Source organism: Mustelus asterias, unplaced genomic scaffold (assembly GCF_964213995.1).
Source record: "Mustelus asterias unplaced genomic scaffold, sMusAst1.hap1.1 HAP1_SCAFFOLD_44, whole genome shotgun sequence".
NCBI classification, from domain to species: domain Eukaryota; kingdom Metazoa; phylum Chordata; class Chondrichthyes; order Carcharhiniformes; family Triakidae; genus Mustelus; species Mustelus asterias.
Genome location: NW_027590121.1, coordinates 952,471 through 977,011, shown reverse-complemented (window position 1 = coordinate 977,011; position 24,541 = coordinate 952,471). Strand labels below are relative to the sequence as shown.

At 45.2% G+C, this 24,541-nt stretch overlaps 3 protein-coding genes and 1 non-coding gene across 4 annotated transcripts in view; 3 read left to right on the top strand and 1 right to left on the bottom strand.

The window, feature by feature from the left end:
• LOC144483022 (uncharacterized) overlaps nt 1-24,541 on the top strand; it is a 1,062,789-nt gene that overhangs the window by 796,862 nt on the left and 241,386 nt on the right. The window lies entirely within an intron of this gene.
• LOC144482982 (uncharacterized) overlaps nt 1-24,541 on the top strand; it is a 162,871-nt gene that overhangs the window by 121,122 nt on the left and 17,208 nt on the right. The window lies entirely within an intron of this gene.
• On the top strand, nt 4,933-5,005 carry trnav-cac (transfer RNA valine (anticodon CAC)). The gene has a single exon. It is a non-coding gene; the product is annotated as a tRNA-Val (tRNA).
• On the bottom strand, nt 11,612-24,458 carry LOC144482965 (uncharacterized). The gene is made up of 2 exons (XM_078201797.1): nt 23,183-24,458; nt 11,612-12,815 (listed from the first exon to the last, which is right to left on the bottom strand). Exons 1-2 carry the CDS (start codon nt 24,377-24,379, stop codon nt 12,057-12,059), a joined length of 1,956 nt encoding a protein of 651 aa, XP_078057923.1. The 5' UTR covers nt 24,380-24,458; the 3' UTR covers nt 11,612-12,056.

The window sequence follows — 24,541 nt, the reverse complement described above, 5'->3', positions numbered from 1 at the left end:
GTAAACACAGTAAGAAGTTTAACAACACCAGGTTAAAGTCCAACAGGTTTATTTGGTAGCTTTTGTGGCTGAGAAAAGGTGTGGCTTTTGCTACCAAATAAACCTGTTGGACTTTAACCTGGTGTTGTTAAACTTATTATCAGGACAATAACCAGAGACAGACAGAGCTTCACCCCCATAGTTCCAGTCTGAACACCAGAAACAGAGGCAGTGATCACTGTCTGCATAACACCTGGAAATGGAGAAGTTGAAACAGTCAGTGGACTGTAATGAGATCGCAAGTGACTCCGTCTCTCCGCCCATTTTTACATCTTCAAACAGTCGCTTCCTCGAGAAGCGAATCGTGATTTTTCATAAGTGATCAGAGAGCGCCCTCCCGTGGACAGCAATGCCGCATATTGGAAACAGATGCACACACGGTCACCCGTAAAGGCTGATACATATCTAGATAATAGAATCATAGAATCATAGAATTTGTACAGAACAGAAAAATGCCATTCGGCCCACCGATCTGTACCGATCACAAGCCTCCCAGGCCCTATTCCCGTAACCTCATACATTTACTCCTCTAATCCCCCTGATACAACGGTCAATTTAGCATAGCCAATCAAACTAACCTGCACATCTTTGGACCGTGGGAGGAAACCGGAGCACCCGAGGAAACCCACACAGACACGGGGAGAGCAGATACACACACGGCCACGTGCAAAGACCAACACGTGTAAGGATATATAACCATATAGATACATGCCCAGACACTGTCATCAATTCTAACGTCCCTCGTTATAAATCCAGAATTATTCTGTAGATTTCTGACACATTAGTCTGAGTTGCTAACTATGAAAATACATGAATAACTCCAACTCCGTGTTCACTCGAAGCCTCGTATACCGCACAGAATCAACAAAAGCATAGACACAGGGACAAGTAAACACAGTGATCGATTCTCAAACTGATCGACTCAAACATAGACACACAGACAATCACTGAGGAAGATAAACAAACAGATTAACACAGCCACTGACACACTCAAGAGAAGTGCACTCATTGACAATCTCAAAAACTTACTAGCTCCAGAGTAACTTTCTGAACTGGAATTCCCTGGGGTCATGTCAGTGCGGCAATATCGTGTTAGATATTCATTGCGATGGAACTGTCCATTTTAACAACAAGGAACAGCCAGAAATCTATTCCTCATCAATGGTGATCATTAATTGATGACTCAACAGTGGACACTTTTGGATAATAAGCAATAATGGATGAATTTATTTTAACAGCCAAACACATATCATGTTTAAAGTTTATTTATTAATGTCACAAGTAGGATTACATTAATACTGCAATGAAGTTACTGTGAAAATCCCCTAGTCACCATACTCCGCCACCTGTTCGGGTACACTAAGGGAGAAATTTAGCATGGCAATGCACCTAACCAGTACGTCTTTCAGACTGTGGGAAGAAACTGGAGCAAATCCACACAGACACAGGAAGAACGTGCAAACTCCACTCAGACCCAAGCCAGGAATCGAACCCGAATCCCTGGCGCTGTGAGGCAGCAGTGTGCCACTGTGCCACCGTGCCACCCCGTGTGAGGTCGCTGTAGGTAAGATAGATTCCCCACCCATTCTCGAGGTTGCCAGATCGGATGTTTGGGACACAGGAGGACAACACAAGGAGACTGCTTCAGGTATAGGTGATTAATTCTCCTCTGTTATATTCCACACTCTGTGGAAAGTTGTGGAGTTAATATCAAATATAATTCAGAAATAATGAGGAGATGCTTTATCCGATTAAACCCGTTTTGTAAATTCCATTTGAAATCAATTGCATAAATAAATATATGCTTACGTTGAAAACTACATTGGGAAGCTATATCCAATACTTCATGCCATTGGGTCAGTGAAACGTTGTTACCTAAAGCAAACTGTACATGGATTCCACAGAAACTACTTCTTCAAATGGGGATTGGACAATGACTTGAAAGGGAGAAAAATCAGCTTAATGGAATGAGAGGAGGAAATTGAAATGAGAACAAAGAACAGTGCAGCACAGGAACAGGCCCTTCGGCCCACCAAGCCCGCACCGACACGTCAGTTTGGTAACTCGTCATAAAATAATTGGATAGGCATGGTGGGTCGAAGGAACTCTTATTGTTCTCTGCCATTGCCAACCATTTTCAATCATTACAACAATCTGAGGTCCCTCTCTGCTTCAAGAAGACGCCCATCATCCCGGTACCTAAGAAAAACCAAGCAGCATGTCTTAATAACTATCGGCCGGTGGCTCTAACATCCATCATTATGAAGCGCTTTGAAAGGTTTGTCATGGCACGAATCAATTGCAGCCTCCCGGACTACCTGGATCCACTACAGTTGCCTACCACCGCAACAGGTCCACAGCAGACGGCATTTCCCTGGCCTTGCACTCAACCCTGGATCACCTAGATAACAAGGACAGACTCCTATTTATTGACTATAGCTCAGACTTCAACACTATTATTCCCACGAAACTCATCTCCAAACTCCGTGACCTGGACCTCGGCACCTCCTCTGTGACTGGATCCTGAACTTCCTAACTCACAGACCATAATCTGTAAAGATAGGCAACAACACCTCCTCCACGATCATCCTCAACACCGGTGCCCCACAATGCTGTGTTCTCAGCCCCCTACTATACTCCTTATATACCTATGACTGTGTGGCCAAATTCCCCTCCAATTCGATTTTCAAACACAGCATTGTGGGGCACCGGTGTTGAGGATGATCGTGGAGGAGGTGTTGTTGCCTATCTTTACAGATTATGTATGGTCTGTGAGTTAGGAAGTTCAGGATCCAGTCACAGAGGAGGTGCCGAGGTCCAGGTCACGGAGTTTGGAGATGAGTTTCGTGGGAATAATAGTGTTGAAGTCTGACGATGCCACCGTAGTGGGTCGGATTTCAAACACTGATGAGAAAGAGTACAGGAATGAGGTAAAGAGTCTGGTGAACTGGTGCAGCAACAATAATCTCTCCCTCAATGTCAACGAAATGAAGGAGATTGTCATCGACTTCAGGAAGCGTAAAGGAGAACATGCCCCTGTCTACATCAACAGGGACGAAGTAGAAAGGGTCGGGAGCTTCAAGTTTTTAGGTCTCCAGATCACCAACTATCTGCCCTGGTCCCCCCATGACGACACTATAGTTAAGAAAGCCCACCAACACCTCCACGTCCTCAGAAGACGAAGGAAATTTTGCATGTCAGCTACGACTCTCACCAACTTTTACAGCTGTACCATAGAAAGCATTCTTTCTGGTTGTATCACAGTTTGCTATGGCTCCTGCTCTGCTCAAGACTGCAAGGAACTACAAAAGGTCGTGATTGTGCCCAATCCATCACACAAACAGCCTCCCATCCATTGACTCTGTCTACACTTCCTGCTGCCTGGGCAAAGCAGCCAGCATAATTAAGGACCCCAGGTCCTCGGACATTCTCTCTTTCACCTTCTTCCTTCGGGAAAAAGATACACAAGTCAGGTCTCGTACCAACCGACTCAAGAATAGTTTCTTCCCTGCTGCTGTCAGACTTTTGAATGGACGTACCTTGCGTTAAGTTGATCTTTCTCTACACCCTAGCTCTGACTGTAACACTGCAAAGTGCACACTCTCATTTCCTTCTCTATGAACGGTATGTTTTGTCTGTGTAGCGCGCAAGAAACAATACTTTTCACTGTACGTTAATACATGTGACAATAATAAATCAAATCAAATCAAAGTCATTCTTGGATCAATATGTCTACAGCAGTCCCAATGAGTGTTGCAACATTTCAAGAGATTCCCCTTGGGTCCTAGGGACGCCAGCAGTTTCTGTAGTGTTATGGTGGTTCCATTCGCCTCACACACGGAAAATCCCTCGTTCAAAACCATGCCGAAATATTATTAAAATTTGTTCGTTAAGGGTGAGGCAAGTTTACATGATTGAAATTTGTTGCTGAACATTATCCGAAACTCGATATTAAAGCCATGTTATTTTTGCTCTGACCTCGGCCTCAAAATCTTTCAGCAAAATCAGAGATCTTGTATTTTTATGACGCAATGAGAGGAAATAGATGTTCCTGTTTTGACACCGTGGACATATCAGCAACTCATTCAGTCCACAACAGAATTTAATGGCTTTGTTGATGCAGACTAACAAAGTGAATCATCATCTGAACCATGTCGAATAGTATTGTGTGCTCAAAAAGGCAGACACAAGTGAAACTGTAACTGAACTAGAGGAAATGACGCACATTGCGCGGAACCATTATTTTAAATCGTTCTTCAGAGTAAAGAAATAGGGAAAACCACTCAGACAGTTGAGGAAATCGAGAATCAGTGCGGATCTACTGGACTTTCCTACAGCTGAATGGAATTTAGACGCCTGAGTGTTTCACATACAAAATGAAGAGGGATCAAGTATAACTAACAAATCATTCTTAAATCTATTCCCTTTAAAGATTTTGTTTAAAAGCTGATTGTGGTCAATCTCAATGAAGCACCGTGACATGTGTATTACCCAGTGACTCGATTCCTTTTGTTGGTCAGTCATGTTTGCAATTCAATGTTGTCTATTTCGAAGATATTTCATTCAGAATGAGGAGATATGTGATTAATAAAAATATATTAATATTAAACATTGAACAGCGAACAAATATTGGGTAGAACTGGTTGAAATTATTCGAAGGAAGATGAGAATGATGCATTAATGATTGAGCAGAAATCATTGCTCCTTAGATATTTGCCGGACGACCACTTTTAAATGTTGAAGTTCAAGATGAGTTGAAAAATCAGGTTGGAAGAAACGGTTTTTGTCTTGTATTAAGTGACATGGGCTCTCAGGATAACCATTGGAGCCTGCAGCAACACAGTCGAGTTGAACATTGTGGTCAGGCCAATTGGCGGCGCTATGCTATCAGTTGTTTCTGTAGTGTAGTGGTTATCACGTTCGCCTCACACGCGAAAGGTCCCCGGTTCGAAACCGGGCAGAAACATTTATTGCAATTATTCATTTTGTATGAGGGAAGTTTTGATTGGTTTCAGTTGTTGCTGAACATGATCTGAATCTCAATGTTACAGCCATGTTATCTTTGCTCTGACCTCGGCCACAAATGCTCTCAGTAAAAGCAGAAATGCTGTATTTTAAGACGCAATGAGGAAATAAATGTTTGTACTTTGACACCGTGCGCATATTAGCAACTTGTTCAGTCCATAACAGAATTTAATGGATTTATAAATGCAGACTAACATATAATCACCATCTGGAAACATGTGTAATAGTCGTGTGTGCTCATAAACACAGACACAAGTGAAACTGTAACTGAACGAGAGGAAATGGCGCACATTTCCCGGAAGCATATTTTTAAAATTGTTCTTCTTAATAAAGAAATGGGAAAAAATCACTCAGGCAGATGAGTAAATCGAAACTCAGTGTAGGTCTGCTGGACTTTTCTATAGATGAACGGGATTTAAGCGCCAGAATGTTTCACACGCAGAATGAAGAGGGATTAAGTATAACCAGCAGATCATTATTAAATCTTTTTCCTTGAAAGATATTTGATATTGTTTAAAAGCTGACTGTCTCAAATAAGCACCATGGGGTGTGTATTACCCAGTGACTCGATTTCTTTTATTGGTCAGTCATGTTTGCAATGCAATGTTGCATATTCCTGAGATATTCAACTCAGAATGAAGATGCATGTATTAAATACATGTATTCATATTTAATATTGAATAACGAAACAAATATTGAGTAACTAGCCAACGTTTCGAGTTTGGATGACCCTTCGTCAGAGCTAAGGGCAAAGAAAATCAGACAAGATTTATATTATGAGGGTGGAAGGGGGTGCTGTAATTGGACAAAGGGAATGAAAAGGAGATTGTAGAAGGCTGAGAGAGGTGTGAAAAGTGTTAATCAGAATGGTAGAGCAGAGGTACAGATGGTTTGCCCTGAATGGAGGGGGGTTGGTGGGGGGGAGGAGGGGGGGAGGAGGGGGGGGGGGGAGGGGGCGGGTGCGGGCGAGAAGAAGAGCAGGAATGAAGAAGTTGAAAAATGGAAGTGAGAAAGAAGTATGATAAAATGGATGAATGAGATGAAAAGAAGAAACAAAATGAAATAAAATAAATGGAAATGGGGTGAAGGTGGAGGGGAGAATCATGCTCTGAAGTTGTTGAACACAATGTTCAGTCTGGAAGGCTGTAAAGTGCCCAATCGGAAGATGAGGTTCTGTTCCTCCAATTTGCATTGGGGTTCACTAGAACATTGGAAAAGGCCAAGGACGGACATGTGGGCAGGAGAGCAGGGTGGTGTGTTGAAGTGGTAAGTGACAGGAAGGTCTGGGTCCTGCTTGCGGACAGACTGAAGGTGTTCAACAAAGCAGTCATCCAATTTGTGTTTGGTCTCTCCGATGTAGAGTAGACTGGATTGGGAGCAGTGAATTGAATAGACCAGGTTGAAGAAGGTGCATGTGAAGCACTGCTTCACCTGAAAGGGCGTTTAGGACCCGGGAGGTGAACAGGGAGGAGGTAAAGTGGCAGGTGTTGCACCTTCTACTATTGCATGGGAAGGTGCCATGGGTAGGGGATAGGAGTTTGGGTGGGATGGAGGAGTGGACCAGGGTATCCCAGAGAGGACGATCCTTGTGGAATGCTGGTGGTGGAGTGGGGGGGTGGGGGGGGGTAAAGGGAAGATGTGTTGGGTATGGCATCATGCTGGAATTGGCAGCAATGGCAGAGGATGATCCTTTGAATGTGAAGGCTGGTCAGGTGAAAAGTGAAGACAAGGGGAACCCTGTCCTGGTTCTGGGAGGGAGGGGAGGGAGTGGGAGCAGTGGCTGGGGGATGGATCGGACATGGTCAAGAGCCCTGTCAACAACAGTGGGTGGAAAACCTCAACTGTTGAAGAAGAAAGACATATCTGCAACGCTATTTAGGAAAGTGGCATCATCAGAACAGATGCGGCGGAGGCGAAAGAATGAAGAGAATGGGATGGAGTCCTTTCAGGATGTGGGGTGTGAAGAACTGCAGTCAAGATAGTTGTGGGAGTTGGTGGGCTTGTAATAGATACTGGTGGATAGTCTAACCATGAGAACCTGCAGCAACACAGCAGAGTTGAACCTTGCAGACAAGTCGATTGGCTACACTGAACTGCTGGTAGTTTCTGTAGTGTAGTGGTTATCATGTTTGCCTAATGCGTGAGAAGTCCCTGGTTCAAAACCAGCTAGAAACTTTAGCATTTCAGGAAGTATGCATGATTTTGGTTATTTGCTGAACATTATCCAATTCTCGATGTTGCCATATTATGTTTGTTTTGACCTCGGTCTCAAATGCTTTCAGGAAAATCAGAAATGCTGCATTTTTAGATTTAGTTGCAGGAAAGAGATGTTGGTATTTTGACACCGTGCATATATTAGCAACTTGTTCGATGCATGGGTTTATAGATGTAGACCAACATAGTTAATCACCATCTGAAACATGTCTAATAGCAGTGTGTGCTCATAAAGACAGACACAAGTGATACTGTAACTGAACTAGAGGAATTGGTGCACATTGCACAGACACACCTTTTTAAAATCGGTTTTCAGAATAAAGATATACAGAAAACCATTCATGCTGATGAGGAAATCAAGGCTCAGTGCAGATCTACTGGACATTCAATAGATGGGCGGCACGGGCGGCACGGTAGCACAGTGGTTAGCACTGCTGCTTCACAGCTCCAGGGTCCTGGGTTCGATTTCTGGCTCGGGTCACTGTCTGTGTGGAGTTTGCACATTCTCCTCGTGTCTGCATGGGTTTCCTCCGGGTGCTCCGGTTTCCTCCCACAATCCAAAGATGTGCGGGTTAGGTTGATTGGCCAGGTTAAAAAAAATTGCCCCTTAGAGTCCTGGGATGTGTAGGTTAGAGGGATTAGCGGGTAAAATATGTGGGGGTAGGTCCTGGGTGGGATTGTGGTCGGTGCAGACTCGATGGGCCGAATGGCCTCCTTCTGCACTGTAGGGTTTCTATGATTTCTATGAATGGGATTTAGGCACCAGAATATTTCACACCCAGAATAAACTAACTGGTCATTCTTAAATCTCTTCCCATTAAAGATATTTGATTTTGTTTATAAACTGATTGTGGTCAATCTCAAATGAGCATCATGGGGTGTGCATTAAGCAGTGACTCGATCTGTTTTGTTGGTCAGTCATAGTTGCAATTCAATGCTGCATATGTCAGAGATATTCAATTCAGAATCAGGAGATGCAGAATACATAAATGTATTGATGTTAAATGTTGAATAATGAAACAAATACCTAGTAAAATAGATTGAGAATGATGCATTTGCCACAGTGGTTCATTTTCAGTTTTTGCTTCAGATTCCAGCATTCACAGATTTTTGCTTTTATTTATTCGCTCTGACCTGAACCTCAAAATTCATTCAGGGCGATCGGAAATACTGGATTTTCATGAGAAGAAAAAGGTGGTGTGTGGGAGGAAACAGGAGCACCTGGAGAACGTGCAGACTCCGCACAGACAGTCACCCAAGCCGAGAAACGAACCTGAGTCCCTGGTGCTGTAATGGCTGTCGAAAGAGAGAATGCGACAGCCATTCGCAGTATTTTCCCCTGGTTTCTGTGGCTATAGCTCATCTTTCATTCCCTCACCCTGCAGTATAAATATCTCCCACTTTCTATGTCTTTTTGCTTTGACAAAAGGTCATCTGGACTCAATATTGCAAATATCTCTGACATTAAGTGATGTCCATCTTTGTGCGGGGCAAATGTTCTCCATTTGGACAGAAGGTGGAGAGTCGGAACAGATGCGCCCCTGACAAAGATGGCGTCGATGTGGGGCGGGACTTTAGGCGGTGCCCGCAGAACGCTCAGGCGGTTGGGCTCGCACATGCGCATTGCAGCGGGAGTGTTTTGTTGACGGAAGCGCGCGGCTTCTTCTCTTGATCTGAATCAGATTTGAAAGGGGGGACGGTTAACGATCGGCGGCGTTGCCATGGCTGCAGGGGTGGGACTTGTCAACCGCGCGCGCTGGCACAAGCGGACCCTGAGCGGCACCAGCAGGTGCGGAGGCCGCCCGGGGGAGCCGGGGTCTCGAGTAAGCGGCAAGCCGGGCCGGCCCGCCTCTCCTGAGGGGACGCCACCGCACACTGACCCGGGGACATGGCACCAACCCAAAACTTCCCAACCCCGGGTTTTTCACGCCTCTTTTACCCCTCACCGAACTCCTCACCACAAAGCAGCCCCTCAAATTCCCCAGAAACCACTCAGACCCCACTTGGCATCTGTTCTCCAGGTCATGACCCTGAGATGCCCTTTTGGTTTCGGCCCCTTCACCTGATCAGGTGCCAACTGCGGTGGTGGTTGGAGGAACGATTGCTCGTTTCCAGGGCCGGGTGCTGAACTGGATCTCTCTCAATGTCCCGCAGTGTTTGTTTTCAAGATACAATTTGGTACATCTGGTGATTTGTCACTTTGTCAAAAACCAGGGCGGCACGGTAGCACAGTGGTTAGCACTGCGGCTTCACAGCTCCAGGGACCTGGGTTCGATTCCCACTCGGGTCACTGTCTGTGTGGAGTTTGCACATTCTCCTCGTGTCTGCGTGGGTTTCCTCCGGGTGCTCCGGTTTCCTCCCACAGTCCAAAGATGTGCGGGTTAGGTTGATTGGCTGTGCTAAAATTGCCCCTTAGTGTCCTGAGATGAGTAGGTTAGAGGGATTAGTGGGTAAAATATGTAGGGATATGGGGGTAGGGCCTGGGTGGGATTGTGGTCGGTGCAGACTCGATGGGCCGAATGGCCTCTTTCTGCACTGTAGGGTTCTATGATCTATGATGGTCCCTAAATGGAGGGCAAGTGGATTGGCACCCTTTTTATCAATTGACACTCATCCACTTCTGCCATCCTCCATTCCCGTGGCAGTTCAGTGGACAAAACGGCAGTGTGTGTCCGAGGTTTGCCCAAGCTTTAGTTCATGCTGGCACTATTGTCACCACGTTGGGGTCCTCAACAGAGAGACTCCCTCTTTAAAGAAGGTCCTGAAAGGGTGACCAATTTGTGTTTTCTGTTTCTCATAGGAGCCGTGGTCAACAGTATCGCCAGAGAGACTCCATGTGCCCAGTCGCATATTCAGACAAACAGCTACCGGACATCTGCGTCCAAGAAACAGACCGGATCCTGGTTGAGAAAGTAAGTTGGATTTGAATGTGCCTTTAGTGTGTGACTGACAACGCCCCTGGTTTGTCCATGGTGATAAAGCACCTTGGTGAACCACAGCAGCCTGTGTGATAAAGGGTTAATCATCATCCTTACTTCCAGGCCTGGGTATAAGATCAGCATATGGCCTCCCCTAACCGGCCCCCTTTACTGATACCCTGCTCACTTTCTGTTTTCATCGCCTTGGGCCCATTGAAACAGCTGCCCATGAATCTGTTCATCATGTACATGGCTGGCAACACCAGCTCCATCCTCCTTATCATGATGGTGTGCATGATGGCCTGGAGACCCATACAGGCCTTGATGTTCATGTCAGCAAGTGAGTATTGTATTGAATCTACAGCTCAGAAACAGCTCTGAACCGGCATCACTTGAGTGCAGCTTAGAATAGAGTGCTGAGAGTTGGGTAATTAAGGGAGTCAGGGAAGGAAGGAAAAGAGGTGCTGTTTTGCTTTCTAACTTTCTCAGCCTTTAGGAAGTGATCTTACTCTTCCACAGGAGAAGAAGCTAGATTTTTGGTGAGTATCTGCTAAGTGACTAAGATTTATTCTGTTCCTAAGGATCAAAATAGTATAGCAACAGGTGGTAAGGTTAATAAACTACTTAAAAACAAAAATAAATTATCATTGGATAAAAGAAATAGTTTATTAGTACACATTCAAGCTGCAGCATTTGAGAGTTCCTGGGTGTCAGTTTGATCCAGGGCAAACAGGCATAGAGGTTTACAGCATGGAAACAGACAGAAAAAAAACAGACAGGAAACAGACCAATGAAATTTTTAAAAAATTTAAAATTGACAAACAGAAATCATCATCATCATCTAACTCATTCTGAGTAAATATTCTCACCAGGTCCTCTGTTGGGGCCCTGCTAAGCAGGTTTAATGGTCGGTGATTGTAGAAACTGAGCAGTCACAGGAATGTGGTCACGATAGTCCAGTCCCATAATGCCTCACATTCAATCTGCAGTCCTTCAATTATAACAGAATATGTGGCTGTATGTTGCTGCCTCGGCCATGGTCAACCCCAACACTGCCTCCCTGAACTGATACAATGCCTGAGGTGTAAGTACGCTCATAGTGTTGTTGGGGAGGGATTTCCAGCTACACATTCCAGACTTTCACTGGACTGTAGGTGAATATCAGATTGATATATTCCATTCAACCACACCCAAGGTGAGTTTTTCCAATTCCTTTATTGTCCAGGACAATATATTCACAATATCTTTAAAACAGAAATTAAACATTCCCATTTGATTTCAGGTATTAACATATTCTGTTAGTTTGTTCTTTATTGTCGATGTCAGGCTGGGGTTGTTCCCCTTGGAGCAAAGGAGGTTGAGGGGAGATTAGATAGAGGTGGACAAGATTCTGACAGGTTTCGATAAGGTGGACAAAGAAAAGCTGTTCCCATTAGCTGATGGGACAAGGACGAGGGGATTTATGGTTTTGGGCCAGAGATGCAGGGGGGATGTGAGGAAGAATATTTTGATGCAGTGAATGGTAATGACCTGGAACTCGCTGCCTACGAGGGTGGAGGAAGTGGAGTCAATAAACAATTACAAAGGAAATTGGATGGACATTTGAGGGGGTTTCAAACAGAAATAATGACTCTTAACTTCCTAACACCCTGTCACTCTGTGATCCTTGTGAAATTTGAAACCGGGTATTCGCAACAAGACTCAAAGAGCATCAGTCCACTGGAAGTAAAGTCATGAGACCGGCCAGTCCAGCAGAAAGAAACCCTCCGACCCTCCCACTTCACCAACTGTGAGACTGAACAAAATGTCCTGGATGTAATTGAAAGCAGAAACAATAACAGCAGAATCCAACCCCTAGAATCACTCGTGAACCCGTTGGTGTCTCAGCAGGGCGGATGAAAGACTGAATCTCTTCTCACACACAGAGCAGGTGAACGGCTTCTCCCCAGTGTGAACTCGCTGGTGTGTCCGCAGGTTGGATAATCGAGTGAATCTCTTCTCACACTGAGAGCAGGTGAATGGCCTCTCCCCAGTGTGAACTCGCTGGTGTCTCAGCAGGCTGGATGAATCACAGAATCCCTTCCCACACTGAGAACAGATGAACTGCCTCTCCCCAGTGTGAACGCGCCGGTGTCTCTGCAGGTGGGATGACCGAGTGAATCCCTTCCCACACTGAGAGCAGGTGAACGGCCTCTCCCCAGTATGAACGCATGCATGTGCCCGCAGGTCAGATGACCAAATGAATCCCTCCCCACACTGAGAGCAGGTGAATGGTCTCTCCCCAGTGTGAACTCGCTGGTGTGTCCGCAGGTCGGATGACCGAGTGAATCCCTTCCCACACACAGTGCAGGTGAACGGCCTCTCCCCAGTGTGAAATCGCCGGTGTGTGCGCAAGGTGGATAAATGACTGAATCCCTCCCCACACTGAGAGCAGGTGAACGGCCTCTCCCCAGTGTGAACTCGCTCGTGTGCCCGCAGGTCGGATGACCGAGTGAATCCCTTCCCACACTGAGAACACGTGAATGGTCTCTCCCCAGTGTGAACCCGCTGGTGTGACTGCAGGCTGGATGACTGAGTGAATCCCTCCCCACACTGAGAGCAGGTGAATGGTCTCTCCCCAGTGTGGCTGCGCCGATGAGCTTCCAGCTCTGATGGGTATCTGTATCTCTTCCCACAGTCCCCACATTTCCATGGTTTCTCCATGGTGCAGGTGTCCTTGCCACTCTCTTGGGTGGACAATCAGTTGAAGCCTCACACAGAACACGTGTAGTCTCTCCCCGCTGTGAATGGTGTGATATTTATTCAGGCTGTGTAACTGGTTAAAGCTCTTTAGTCAGTGCATTGGAACACTCTCACTCGAGTGTGGCAGTGTGTTGCTGCTTTTCCAGTCACACTGACATTTCAAATCTTTTCAAATCAAGAGACCGGACAATCATTTCTCCTTCTAGATTCAAAGGCCGATGATATTCAACTCCCATGGAATATGACTCTGTCAGATCTGACATGACGTTTGAGATTTCGGTCTGTGATTCCTCTTTCAATATCCTGTAAAACAAGTTTACAAAAGTCATCAGTGTCAGTACAGGATAGAAATTCAGAACAGACAATTCTCGTTTCTATGGAACATTCTTTCCTATTTCAGTCCCAAAAAGCTGTAAATCTCCATCCCACACACTCTCCCTCCATTCTCACTCTGCTGTATCTAATATTCACCCTCCCAATTCTCCTGAAGGTGCTGATTGAGGCTGATTGACAGATCCATGCTCACTGCTTCCTGTCCTGGACACAGAGACCATAACAAATAGGAGCTGCAGTCGGCCATTTGGCCCATCGAGCCTTTTAAACTATTCAATTAGATAATTCGTTCATCTACCTCAGCATCATTCTCCCCACACTAAACCCATATCCCTTGATATCTTCAATATCTAGAAACCAATCAATCTCTCTCTTGAAAATAGTTGATGACTGAGGCTTCACTGTCCTCAGGGGTTGAGAATTCCAAAGCTTTACCACATCCTTGAGTGAAGAAATCCCCTCACATATTAGCTTTTTCTCCATCTTCTTGTCTGTTCCCCATAACCCTTGACACCCTTGTCAGTCAAAGATCTGTCTAACTGGAATATATTCAATGATCCTCAGCCTCCACTGGTCCCTGTGGAACAGAAATCCAAAAGACCAACAGCCCTCTGAGGGAAGAGACGTCTGGAAATATATAACGTAGCTACAGTTCCATATTACAAGATATTCAGAACGGTTGAGATTTCTGCCTGTGATTCCTCATTCAAAATCCTGTGAAATAAGTTTGCAAAAGTCATCACAGTCAGTATAGGATAGAAATTCAGAGCAGACAATTCTAGTTTCTATGGAACATTCTTTCCTACTTCATTCCCAAAAAGTTGTAAATCTCCATCCATATCTATGGATCCTATTTAAAAAGGAAAGTGGATGGGCACTTGAAGGAAATAAACTTTCAGGAGAATGGGATATAGAGTGGGAATGGGACTGGAATGTTATACAGAGAGTCAGCATGGACTCGAGTTACCAAATGGATTCCTTCTGTGCTGTAATGACTTTATGACTGGAAATGTATAACATCGCTACAGGATTATATTACAATGCAAGAAATAATAATAAATATATTTTATACAGCAACATAATTATCTAATCTGGGTACCATATAATAACACTGGACATATCTCTGTCCTATATTAATTTACTGTCCCCTTAAATGTCAGCCATCTCCTGCCCTTTAATTGTGAACATTAGGAAAGAGACCGTCCTTTTAGACAGAAAGAAGATTAACGTTTCAGGGTGGGCAGAATGAATTACAGGGAATAAAAATGTATCAGATTTTGTTGGTCAATATAAGCTCAGAAGTGGAAGGGAAATGATCTCCAGTGGAAGAGAAACAATTCCTTTCTAAAATGGTAAATCAGCAGTGAACAGAGTTGTGAAGTGGGAAAAACCTCATCAAGACATAGCTTGCGGAAATAATAGTTAAAATACACCCATTATTAGAGGCAGAGGAAGGTAGACAATGGCAGAGAGCTGATCAGGGAGGGCAGAGGTCAAACAGAGAAATGAATGGCCGTTTAAAAATTCATAAAAAGCATGGTTGGCAAGTTTGCAGACGATGCTAAATTAGGAGGTATTGCTGATAGTGAAGAAGGTTATCAAAAATTACAGGGAGATCTTGATCAGTTGATCGGTTAGGGAAGTGGGCTGATGATTGGCAAATGGATTTCAGTACAGATAATACAGATTACAGAGGCACAACCTCAGGCTAAAGGGACGATCCTTTAAAACAGAGATAAGGAGGAATTTCTTCAGCCAGAGAGTGGTGGATTTGTGGAACTCTTTGCTGCAGAAGGCTGTGGAGGCCAGGTCACTGACTATCTTTAAGACAGAGATAGATAGGTTCTTGATTAATAAGGGGATCAGGGGTGATGGGAAGAAGGCAGGAGAATGGGGATGAAAAAAATATCAGCCATGATTGGTTGGCGGAGCAGACCTGACGGGACAAGTGGCCTAATTCTGCTCCTATGTCTTATGGTCTTAAGTGTGAGTGTTGCATTTTGGAAAGTCAAACCAGGGTAGGACTTACACAGTAAATGGTAAGGCCCTGGGGAGTGTTGAGGAACAGAGGAACCCAGGAGTACAAGGACATAGTTTGTTGAAAGTGGCGGCACAGGTAGACAGAGTGGTGAAGAAGGCATTTAGCACACTGGCCTTCATCAGTCAGGGCACTGAGTATAGGAGTTGGGACATTATGTTATAGTTGTATAAGTCGTTGGTGAGGCTGCACTTGGAGTATTGTGTACAGTTTTTGTAACCCTGTTATAGGAAAAACATTGATAAACTGGAAAGAGTGAAAAGAAGATTTATGAGGATGTTGCCGGGACTAATGGGCCTGAGTGATCGCGAGAGGTTGAACAGGTGAGGGCTTTATTCCTTCGAACGTAGGAGAATATGGGGGTGACCATATTGAGGTGTATTAAATAATGAGGGGCATAGATTGGATGAACCCACATTGTCTTTTTGCCAGGGTCGGGGAATTGAAAACTCGAGGGCATAGGTTTAAGGTGAGAGGGGAAAGATTAAAAGGGACCAGAGGGGCAACGTCTTCATGCAGAGGGTGATGTGTACATGGAATGAGCTGCCAGAGAAAGTGGTTGAGGCAGGTTCAAACAGCAGGTTTAAACATTTAAAAAGCATTTGGAGAAGTGCATGGTAACGAGTGGCGTGCCGCAGGGATCGGTACTGGGGCCTCAACTATTTACCATTTATATAGACGATCTGGAGGAGGGGACTGAGTGTAGGGTAACAAAGTTTGCAGACGACACAAAGATAAGTGGAAAAGTGAATCATTTGGAGGGCGTAGAAGGTCTGCAGAGAGATTTGGACAGGCTGAGTGAGTGGGCGAGGATCTGGCAGATGGAGTATAATGTTAACAAATGGGAGGTTATTCACTTTGGAAGAAATAATAGCAAATTGGATTATTATCTAAATGGAAAGAAATTACAACATGCTGCTGTGCAGAGGGACCTGGGGGTCCTTGTGCATGAGACCCAAAGACCCAGTCTGCAGGTGCAACAGGTGATCAAGAAGGCAAATGGGATGTTGGCCTATATCGCGAGGGGGATAGAATATAAAAGCAGAGATGTCTTGCTGCATCTGTACAGGGCATTGGTGAGGCCACAGCTGGAATACTGTGTGCAGTATTGGTCCCCTTATTCGTGGAAGGATATATTGGCCTTGGAGGGAGTGCAGAGAAGGTTCACCAGGATGATACTAGAGATGAGGGGTGTTGATTATGAGGAGAGACTGAGCAGATTGGGTTGATATTCGTTGGAATTTAGAAGGCTGAGGGGGGATCTTATTGAGACCTATAAGATAATGAAGGGGCTGGATAGGGTAGAGATGGAGAGATTCTTTCCACTTAGAAAGGAAACTAGAACTAGAGGGCACAGCCTCAAAATAAAGGGGGGTCAGTTTAGGACAGAGTTGAGGAGGAACTTCTTCTCTCAGAGGGTGGTGAATCTCTGGAATTCTCTGCCCACTGAAGTGGTGGATACCTCGTTGAATATGTTTAAATCATGGATAGATGGACTCCTGATCGGTAAGGGAATTAGGGATTATGGGGATCAGGCGGGTACGTGGAGCTGATCCACTTCAGATCAGCCATGATCTTATTGAATGGCGGGGCAGGCTCGAGGGGCTAGATGGCCTACTCCTGCTCCTATTTCTTATGTTCTTATGTACATGAATTGGAAAGGATGAGAGGGATATGAGCCAAACATGGGCAATTGGGACAAGCTGGGAGGGCACCATGGTTGGCATGGATCAGTTGGGCCCAAGGGCCTGTTTCCGTGCTGTATTGCTCTATGACTCTATGTGTTGGCTGCGTCAGCATCTATTGCCCATAACTCATTGCCCTTGAACTGAGTGGTTTGCATTGCTGGGGGATGTGGTAATTTCCTTCTTTAAAGGACATTCTTAAATCAGATGGATTTTTACAACAATTGTCATCAATGGACTTCTAATTCTAGATTTTTACTGAATTCAAATTTCAACATTTGCCAACGTGAGATTCGAACCCAGCGTTCACAGTGCATTGCCCTGGATCCCTGTATTATTAATCCAATGACACTATCGCTGTACCATTACCTCCCCATCCATGGTGAAGGAGTCATAATAGCCCGAGATCCAATGAATCAGAGCATGCTCTGAATTTAAATTAATGCTCACTAACACTCACCTCAAAACAATTTCACTGTTTTCACATTTTAAAATCTGCTGCAGCTGAAAAGATCTCAGAGAGATTGGTGTCCAGGAAAAATGTTGCAATCTTCAAATCTTGTCCCTGTAAATGAGGAAAGTTATCGGTGTAATTCAAGGTTAGAAATTCAAGACAGACAAACATTTCTTTTGGTCTGACTTTGCTGTGTGTAAATCTTTCCCTTCTAACCCCCTGTAAAAGGAGTTTCCAAAATCCATCAGCATCTGTCCAGGACAGAAATTCAAAACATTCACTCCTCCTTTAACCTGGCACAGAATTACTTTAGCTGGGACAAAATTGCAGTGGAGGCAGTTCAGGGAAGATCCAGTTGGTTGATTCCTGAAATGAGGAGTTTTAGCTTTCAGGTTGAGCAGCTTGGACCTGTACTCTTTGGAGTTTTGAAGACTGAGAAGTAATCTTAATGAAACATCTGGGAATTTAAGGGCGACACGGTGGCTAGCACTGCTGCCTCACAGTGCCAGGGTCCCAGGTTCAATTCCGGCCTTGGGTCACTGTCTGTGTGGAGTTTGCACATTCTCCCCATGTCTGCATGGGTTTCCTCCGGGTGCTCTGGTTTCCTCCCACAGTCCAAAGATGTGCGGGTTAGGTGGATTGGCCATGCTAAATTGACCCTAGTGTCAGGGGGATTAGCAGGGTAAATGCATGGGGTTGTGGGGATGGGGCCTGGGTGGGATTGTGATCGGTACAGACTCGATGGGCCGAATGGCCTCCTTCTGCACTGTAGGGATTCTATGATTCATATGATATAAGGTGCTTGACAAGGTAGATGCTGAGAGGATGTTTCCTCTGGTGTGGAAATCAAGTAAAAATAAAGGATCTCAAATTTAAGATGAAGAGAGATCTTTTCTCTCAGCGGGTTGTTGATCTTTGGAACTCTGTCTTCACCAGTGAGGATTGGAGGCAGGTCATTGAATATATTCAAAGCTGAGGTTTTGATCCACAAGAAAGTCAAGGGTATGGACGGGGTGGGGGAGCAAAGTAGACATGATCTTATTGAATGATGCAGCAGGCTCGATGGGCCGAATGACGGGCTCCTGTTCCGAATTCTTATTCCGATGTTCTTGGATAGCTGCGCATGCGCCCTGCCACCTATTGTCCCTCTGAAGACAGAGGTTCTGAACCTGCCCCTGAAACCACGCCCATTATGACCCGTCAGACAGCAGCGCATGCGCCCTCCGTCTCCGCTGAAACAAGATGGCGGCCGACAACTGGGGCCTGTTCCCGGGATAAAAGCCTGGGAGCTGTAAACCCGGGACCTGCAGGGTCTTATTCGGGCCGTGCGGCCTACAGCGGATGTTTGGAAGCCATAGCTCCCTCCCTACCCCGACTCCCGGCTCCATTTCTCCCGCAACCCCACCGACTCACCCGCAGAAAAACGTGCCAACTCCCGGACTCGCAAGACTCCGAGCAAAGTGACACTGCGCACGCTCCAGATATAACACTGCGCCTGCGCATTAGGCTCCTGTGGAATGAATAGGACACTTTCAAACCCGCAGGGGCACCTGGGAATTAACGACGTCATTGTCAAAGACGATAATAGAATATTATCTTGTGCAATTAAGATCAATCAATTTTTAAAAATGCATTCCTCGGAATTTGTGCGCTGATATTCTCTACTTCTAAAATTGATTTAAACCAGTGCTCTCCTGTGGGAATACCCCGAGTTTTTAAACGTTTTCCCACTAGTTTCCCTCTCTGCTCCCCTGAAGGTACTTACACTGGTTGGCTAAATCCCACAGAGACAGGTTTCTTTCACTTTCTTTCTCCCGATGCTGAATATTCTGTTTTATAGAATGATACATCACAGATGGAAACCATTTGGCTCATCCTGCCCAGTCGGGCTGTCTTTAAGATCTATCCAATTAAACCCACAGCCCTGCTGGCAGAGTGAGAACACTATCTATATACTGCAGCTATGCAGCAGGTGAATGGAAAATGTTTTCCAGTTGCATACCTTTCAGGCACACTCACCCCTAGAAAAATAAATTAGCCTGTGTACGAAGAACAAAGAAAATTACAGCACAGGAACAGACCCTTCGGCCCTCCAAGCCTGCACCGACCATACTGCCCGACTGAACTAAAACCCCCTACCCTTCTGGGGACCCTATCCCTCTATTCCCATCTCATTCATGTACTTTTCAAGACGCCCCTTAAAAGTCACTACCGTATCTGCTTCCACGACCTCCCCCAGCAATGAGTTCCAGGCACCCACCACTCTCTGTGTAAAAAGTCTGCCTCGTACATCTCTTTTAAACTTTACCCCTCGCACCTTAAACCTATTCCCCTGAGTAATTGACACTTCCACTCTGGGAAAAAGCTTCTGACTATCCACTCTGTCCATGCCTCTCATAATCTTGTAGACTTCTATCAGGTCTCCCCTCAACCTCCGTCGCTCCAGTGAGAACAAACCAAGTTTTTCCAACCTCTCCTCATAGCTAATGTCCTCCATACCAGGCAACATCCTGGTCAATCTTTTCTGTACCCTCTGCAAAGCCTCCACATCCTTCTGGAAGTGTGGCGACCAGAATTAAACACTATATTCTAAGTGCGGCCTAACTAAGGTTCTATAAATCTGCAACATGACTTGCCAATTTTTAAACTCAATACCCTGGCCGATGAAGGCAAGCATGTCGTATGTCTTCTTGATGACCTTCTCCACCTGTATTTCCACTTTCAGTGACCTGTGTACCTGTACACCCAGATCCCTTTGCCTATCAATACTCCTATGGGTTCTGCCATTTACTGCATATTTCCTATCTGTATTAGACCTTCCAAAATGCATTACCTCACATTTGTCCGGATTAAACTCCATCTGCCATCTCTCCGCCCAAGTCTCCAACTGATCTATATCCTGCTGAATCCTCTGATGGTCCTCATCGCTATCTAACAAACCCCAGACAGTGAACATTATCCCCCAGACCCAAATATAAAGCGGTGAACATTCTCCCTCCAGAACTGAATATAAAACAGTGAACATTCATCCCCAGACCCGAATATAAAACAGTGAACATTATCCCCCAGACCCAAATATAAAGCAACATTATTGCCCCAGACCCAAATATAAAACAATGAACATTATCCCCCCCAAGACCCGAATATAAAACAGTGAACATTATCCCCCCCAGACCCGAATATAAAACAGTGAACATTATCCCCCCCAGACCCGAATATAAAACAGTGAACATTAACCCCCCCCGCCACCCCCCCACCCCACTTGAATACAAAATTGTCCTGATGGATTCAGACAGCATTATCACAATATTCCAAATGTGTTTTTTTCCAGGAATAGATTCAGCGACTGCATCACTCGAGGCCAGAGATACTCTCCTCAAACTCGGCTCATGTGAGGAATCCCTCCAATGAGGCTCAGGAATGCTGCAACCAGAGTCACGTGGCCACCAAGTGTGTAACTGAACAAACTACCGCAACGTTGAAGATGTGTTTCAGTGTGAAATGATTTGCTTCACCTGTTGCTTCAGATTTGAGAGAAAATGTCCCTTTCTGGGGTAATTTGACCTTGACCCAGGCACTTTTCAGATCTGAAAGTGATGGCCTTTAGGACAATCACAAGGCTGCACAATACAGAGGGAACACTAATCTGTTTCATTCTGCAACTATGTCGTGGTTACACGAGTAATACTTTCCACTAATTAGCTGCCAGCACCAGAAAGGCATTCAGATGGGGATATGGGTTGGTGTTTGGTGGGAATCAGATTTACAGAATTTCAGAATGGATTCCTGTAATAGCAGCAATCCAATTGTGATATGTTGGTAAGACTGAGGGAAGTATTTAAAGTGGAGACCATCAGTGTGTTTAAAGGTCGTGATGGAATTTATGAACTGAGAAAATATGTGAGAGCAAAGAAATCAATCTCGAAAATTGTAGTCACTTCACGGTGTTCCAGGAGAAGTGGCCTCTGGTTGTGGAGATGTCAGGTTTTACACAGCACATGGTCATTCTGAATGGAGAATCTCTGAGTTGTACAATTCACATCATTCAGGGGCCAGATTGTCTGCTCAGAAAGAGGAAGATTTCTGTGACACCAATGAAAAGCAACACACACACTCACAGACACCCTCACACACAGAGTCTCACACCCTGCAAATTATCTCCCATCACTTTATTGTTTTTAGTCGTTTGGAAATAAATCCTGAATGAACTATAAAATCATTCATAAGTACTTGTTGAGATTCCCCTGAAAGACATCGATACTGTTCATTTCACTCCCTGTAGTTGTGATTTCCATATTCTCGCCACTCTTTGTGTAGAGAAATTTATCCTGGATTTCCTATTGGGTTTCTTAGTGACTGTTTTACATTGATTGTCTCCAGTTTCCCAGTAACTTCATTGCAGTGTTAATCTAAGCCTACTTGTGACGAATAAATAAAAACTTTACTTTTTGCTCTTCCCCACAAGAGGAAACACTATTTCTGTATCTAAACCCTTTATAATTTTGAAGACCTCTGCTCAGGTTACCCCTCAGCCTTCATTTCTCAAGAAAGAAGAACTAGCCTGTCAATCCTTTCCTGATAAAAAAAACCACACACGTTTTGAAAATCATTTATGGGATGTGGGCATTGCTGGCTTGGCCAGCATTTATGGCTAATCCCTGATTGCCCTTGAGAAGGTGGTGGTGAGCTGCCTTCTACATTAAAATCTCATCGTTAAAATCTTCTCTGCACCCTTTCCAGTGCCTGGATATATTTTTTTAATAATACGGTGACCAGAATGGTGTGCAGTAGTCAGTAAGATTCTTGATCAGAGAGTCACAGATTTTCCAAAAGTGGTTTGAGTTTATCCATGGTTTTAAATTAGATTCTTAGGAAGCAACAATTTAAAAATGATGCATAATAAACAGGGGGAAAAAAAACAAGACCCATGGCAGGTGAGTAACTGAGGCCCCAGCACTGATCCTGCGTTACCCAAATAGTCACAGCCTGCCAGTTGGAAAAAGACCCGTTTATTCCTACTTTTTGTCTCCTGTCTGCCAGTCAGTTTTCTACCCATCTCAGTACAACAGCCCCAATCCCATGTGCTTTACTTTTTGTCAAGAAGTTGCTGTGTTGGTGGACGAGGGGAATCGGGTTCACGTTATCTATCTCAGGACATAATCATCAACAACTTGTATTTACACAGAGTGTTGTGGGGCTGGAGGATGTTACTGAGATACTGAGGAACTTTTTAAAGTTCATTTTTACGGGATGTAGACGTCACTGGCTGGGCCAGCATTTCTTGCCCATCCCTAACTGCCTCCATTTCAGAGGGCATTTGAGAGTCAACCACATTGCTGATCTGGAGTCACATGTAGGCCAGACCAGGTAAGGACGGCAGGTTTCCTTTTCTAAAGGACGTTACAGAACCAAATGGGTTCTAATGACAATTGATTAATGGTTGAGGTTTGTCATTAGACTTTTAATCCAAGATTTTAATTGAATACAAATTTCACCATCGACTGTGGTGGGATTCGAACCTGGGTCCCCAGAGCCTTACCCTGAGTCCAGTGATAATTCCACTGTGCCGCTGCCTCCCCTATTGATCCAATTGTTATTGTTTATCTCAGGGCGCAGAAACAACAGAATCCAACTTTGCCGGTCACACATGACGTCGTCTATGTTTCAGCAGGCTGTAATACTGATTAAATCCCTTCCCACACATGGAGCAGTTGAACGGTTTTGCCCCAGTGTGAACTCGCTGGTGTCTCTGCAGGCGGGATGGATCAGTGAATCCCTTCCCACACAGGGAGCAGGTGAACGGTTCTGTCGCAGTGTGAGCTCGCTGGTGTTTCAGCATATAGGATGAATCAGTGAATCCCTTCCCACACACAGAGCAGGTGAACGGCTTCTCCCCGGTGTGAATGCGTTGGTGTCTCAGCAGGCCAGACGACTGAGCGAATCCCTTTCCACACACAGAGCACAGGAACGGCCTCTCCCCGGTGTGAATGCGTTTGTGTTTCAGCAGATCATCACTTCTTTTAAAGGTCTTATTGCATTCTGAGCATTGAAAAGGTCTCTGATCAGAGTGAATGTGTTGGTGTTGATTGCAGTAGGAAAACTGAGCAAATCTTTTGCCGCAAATGGAGCAGGAGAACGGCTTCTCCCCTGTGTGAATGCGGCGGTGTCTCCGGAGGCTGGATGACTCCGTGAAAGCCTTCCCACACACGGAGCAGATGAATGCCTTCTCCCCGGTGTGAATCGGCCGGTGACTCAGCAGATGCTGCAAACAAGTAAATGCTTTCCCACACATAGGGCAAACGTATGGCCTCTCCCCAGTGTGAGTGCCCTGGTGTCTCAGCAGACTAATCCTTCTTTTGAAGGTCTTCACACATTTAAAGCATTTAAAATGTCTCTTCTGAAAATGAATCTGTTGGTGAACGGTGCAGTGGGAGGACTGAGTGAATCTCTTCCCACACTGGGAGCAGCTGAATGGCCTGTCCTTGGTGTGAACTTGTTGGTGCTCAGTGAGATGCACTGAGTCGCTGAACGACTCCCCACAGTGAGAGCAGCTGAACGGTCTCTCGTGTGTGTGAAGGAGCTGGTGCTCTGCAAGGCGGGAGGACTGGCTGAACCTCTTCCCGCAGTGGGAGCAGCTGAACGGTCTCTCGTGTGTGTGAAGGAGCTGGTGCTCTGCAAGGCGGGAGGACTGGCTGAACCTCTTCCCGCAGTGGGAGCAGCTGAACGGTCTCTCGTCAGTGTGAAGGAGCTGGTGTTGGGCCTGTTCCTCAGAGGTTTCAATGCTTTGCCCAGAGTCAGAGCTTTGAAGAGGCTTCTGAATAATGTGATCGAGTTGGTGAGCCAGCAGGTTGGACGAACACATGAATTTCTTCCCACACACGGAGCAGGTGAATGAACTCTCACTATTGCGAGCTCGCTGTCGTGTCAGCATGTTTTCCAGCTGTATCAATCCCTCCCCACAGGAGGAGCAAGGAAACAGATTCTCACCAGTTTCCAACTGAGATGGTCAATTAAATCCCTTCAGATGTACAAACCTTCAAATCCCAATGAATTGATTGACTCTGTCTGACGTGAGATTCGATCATCCAGACTG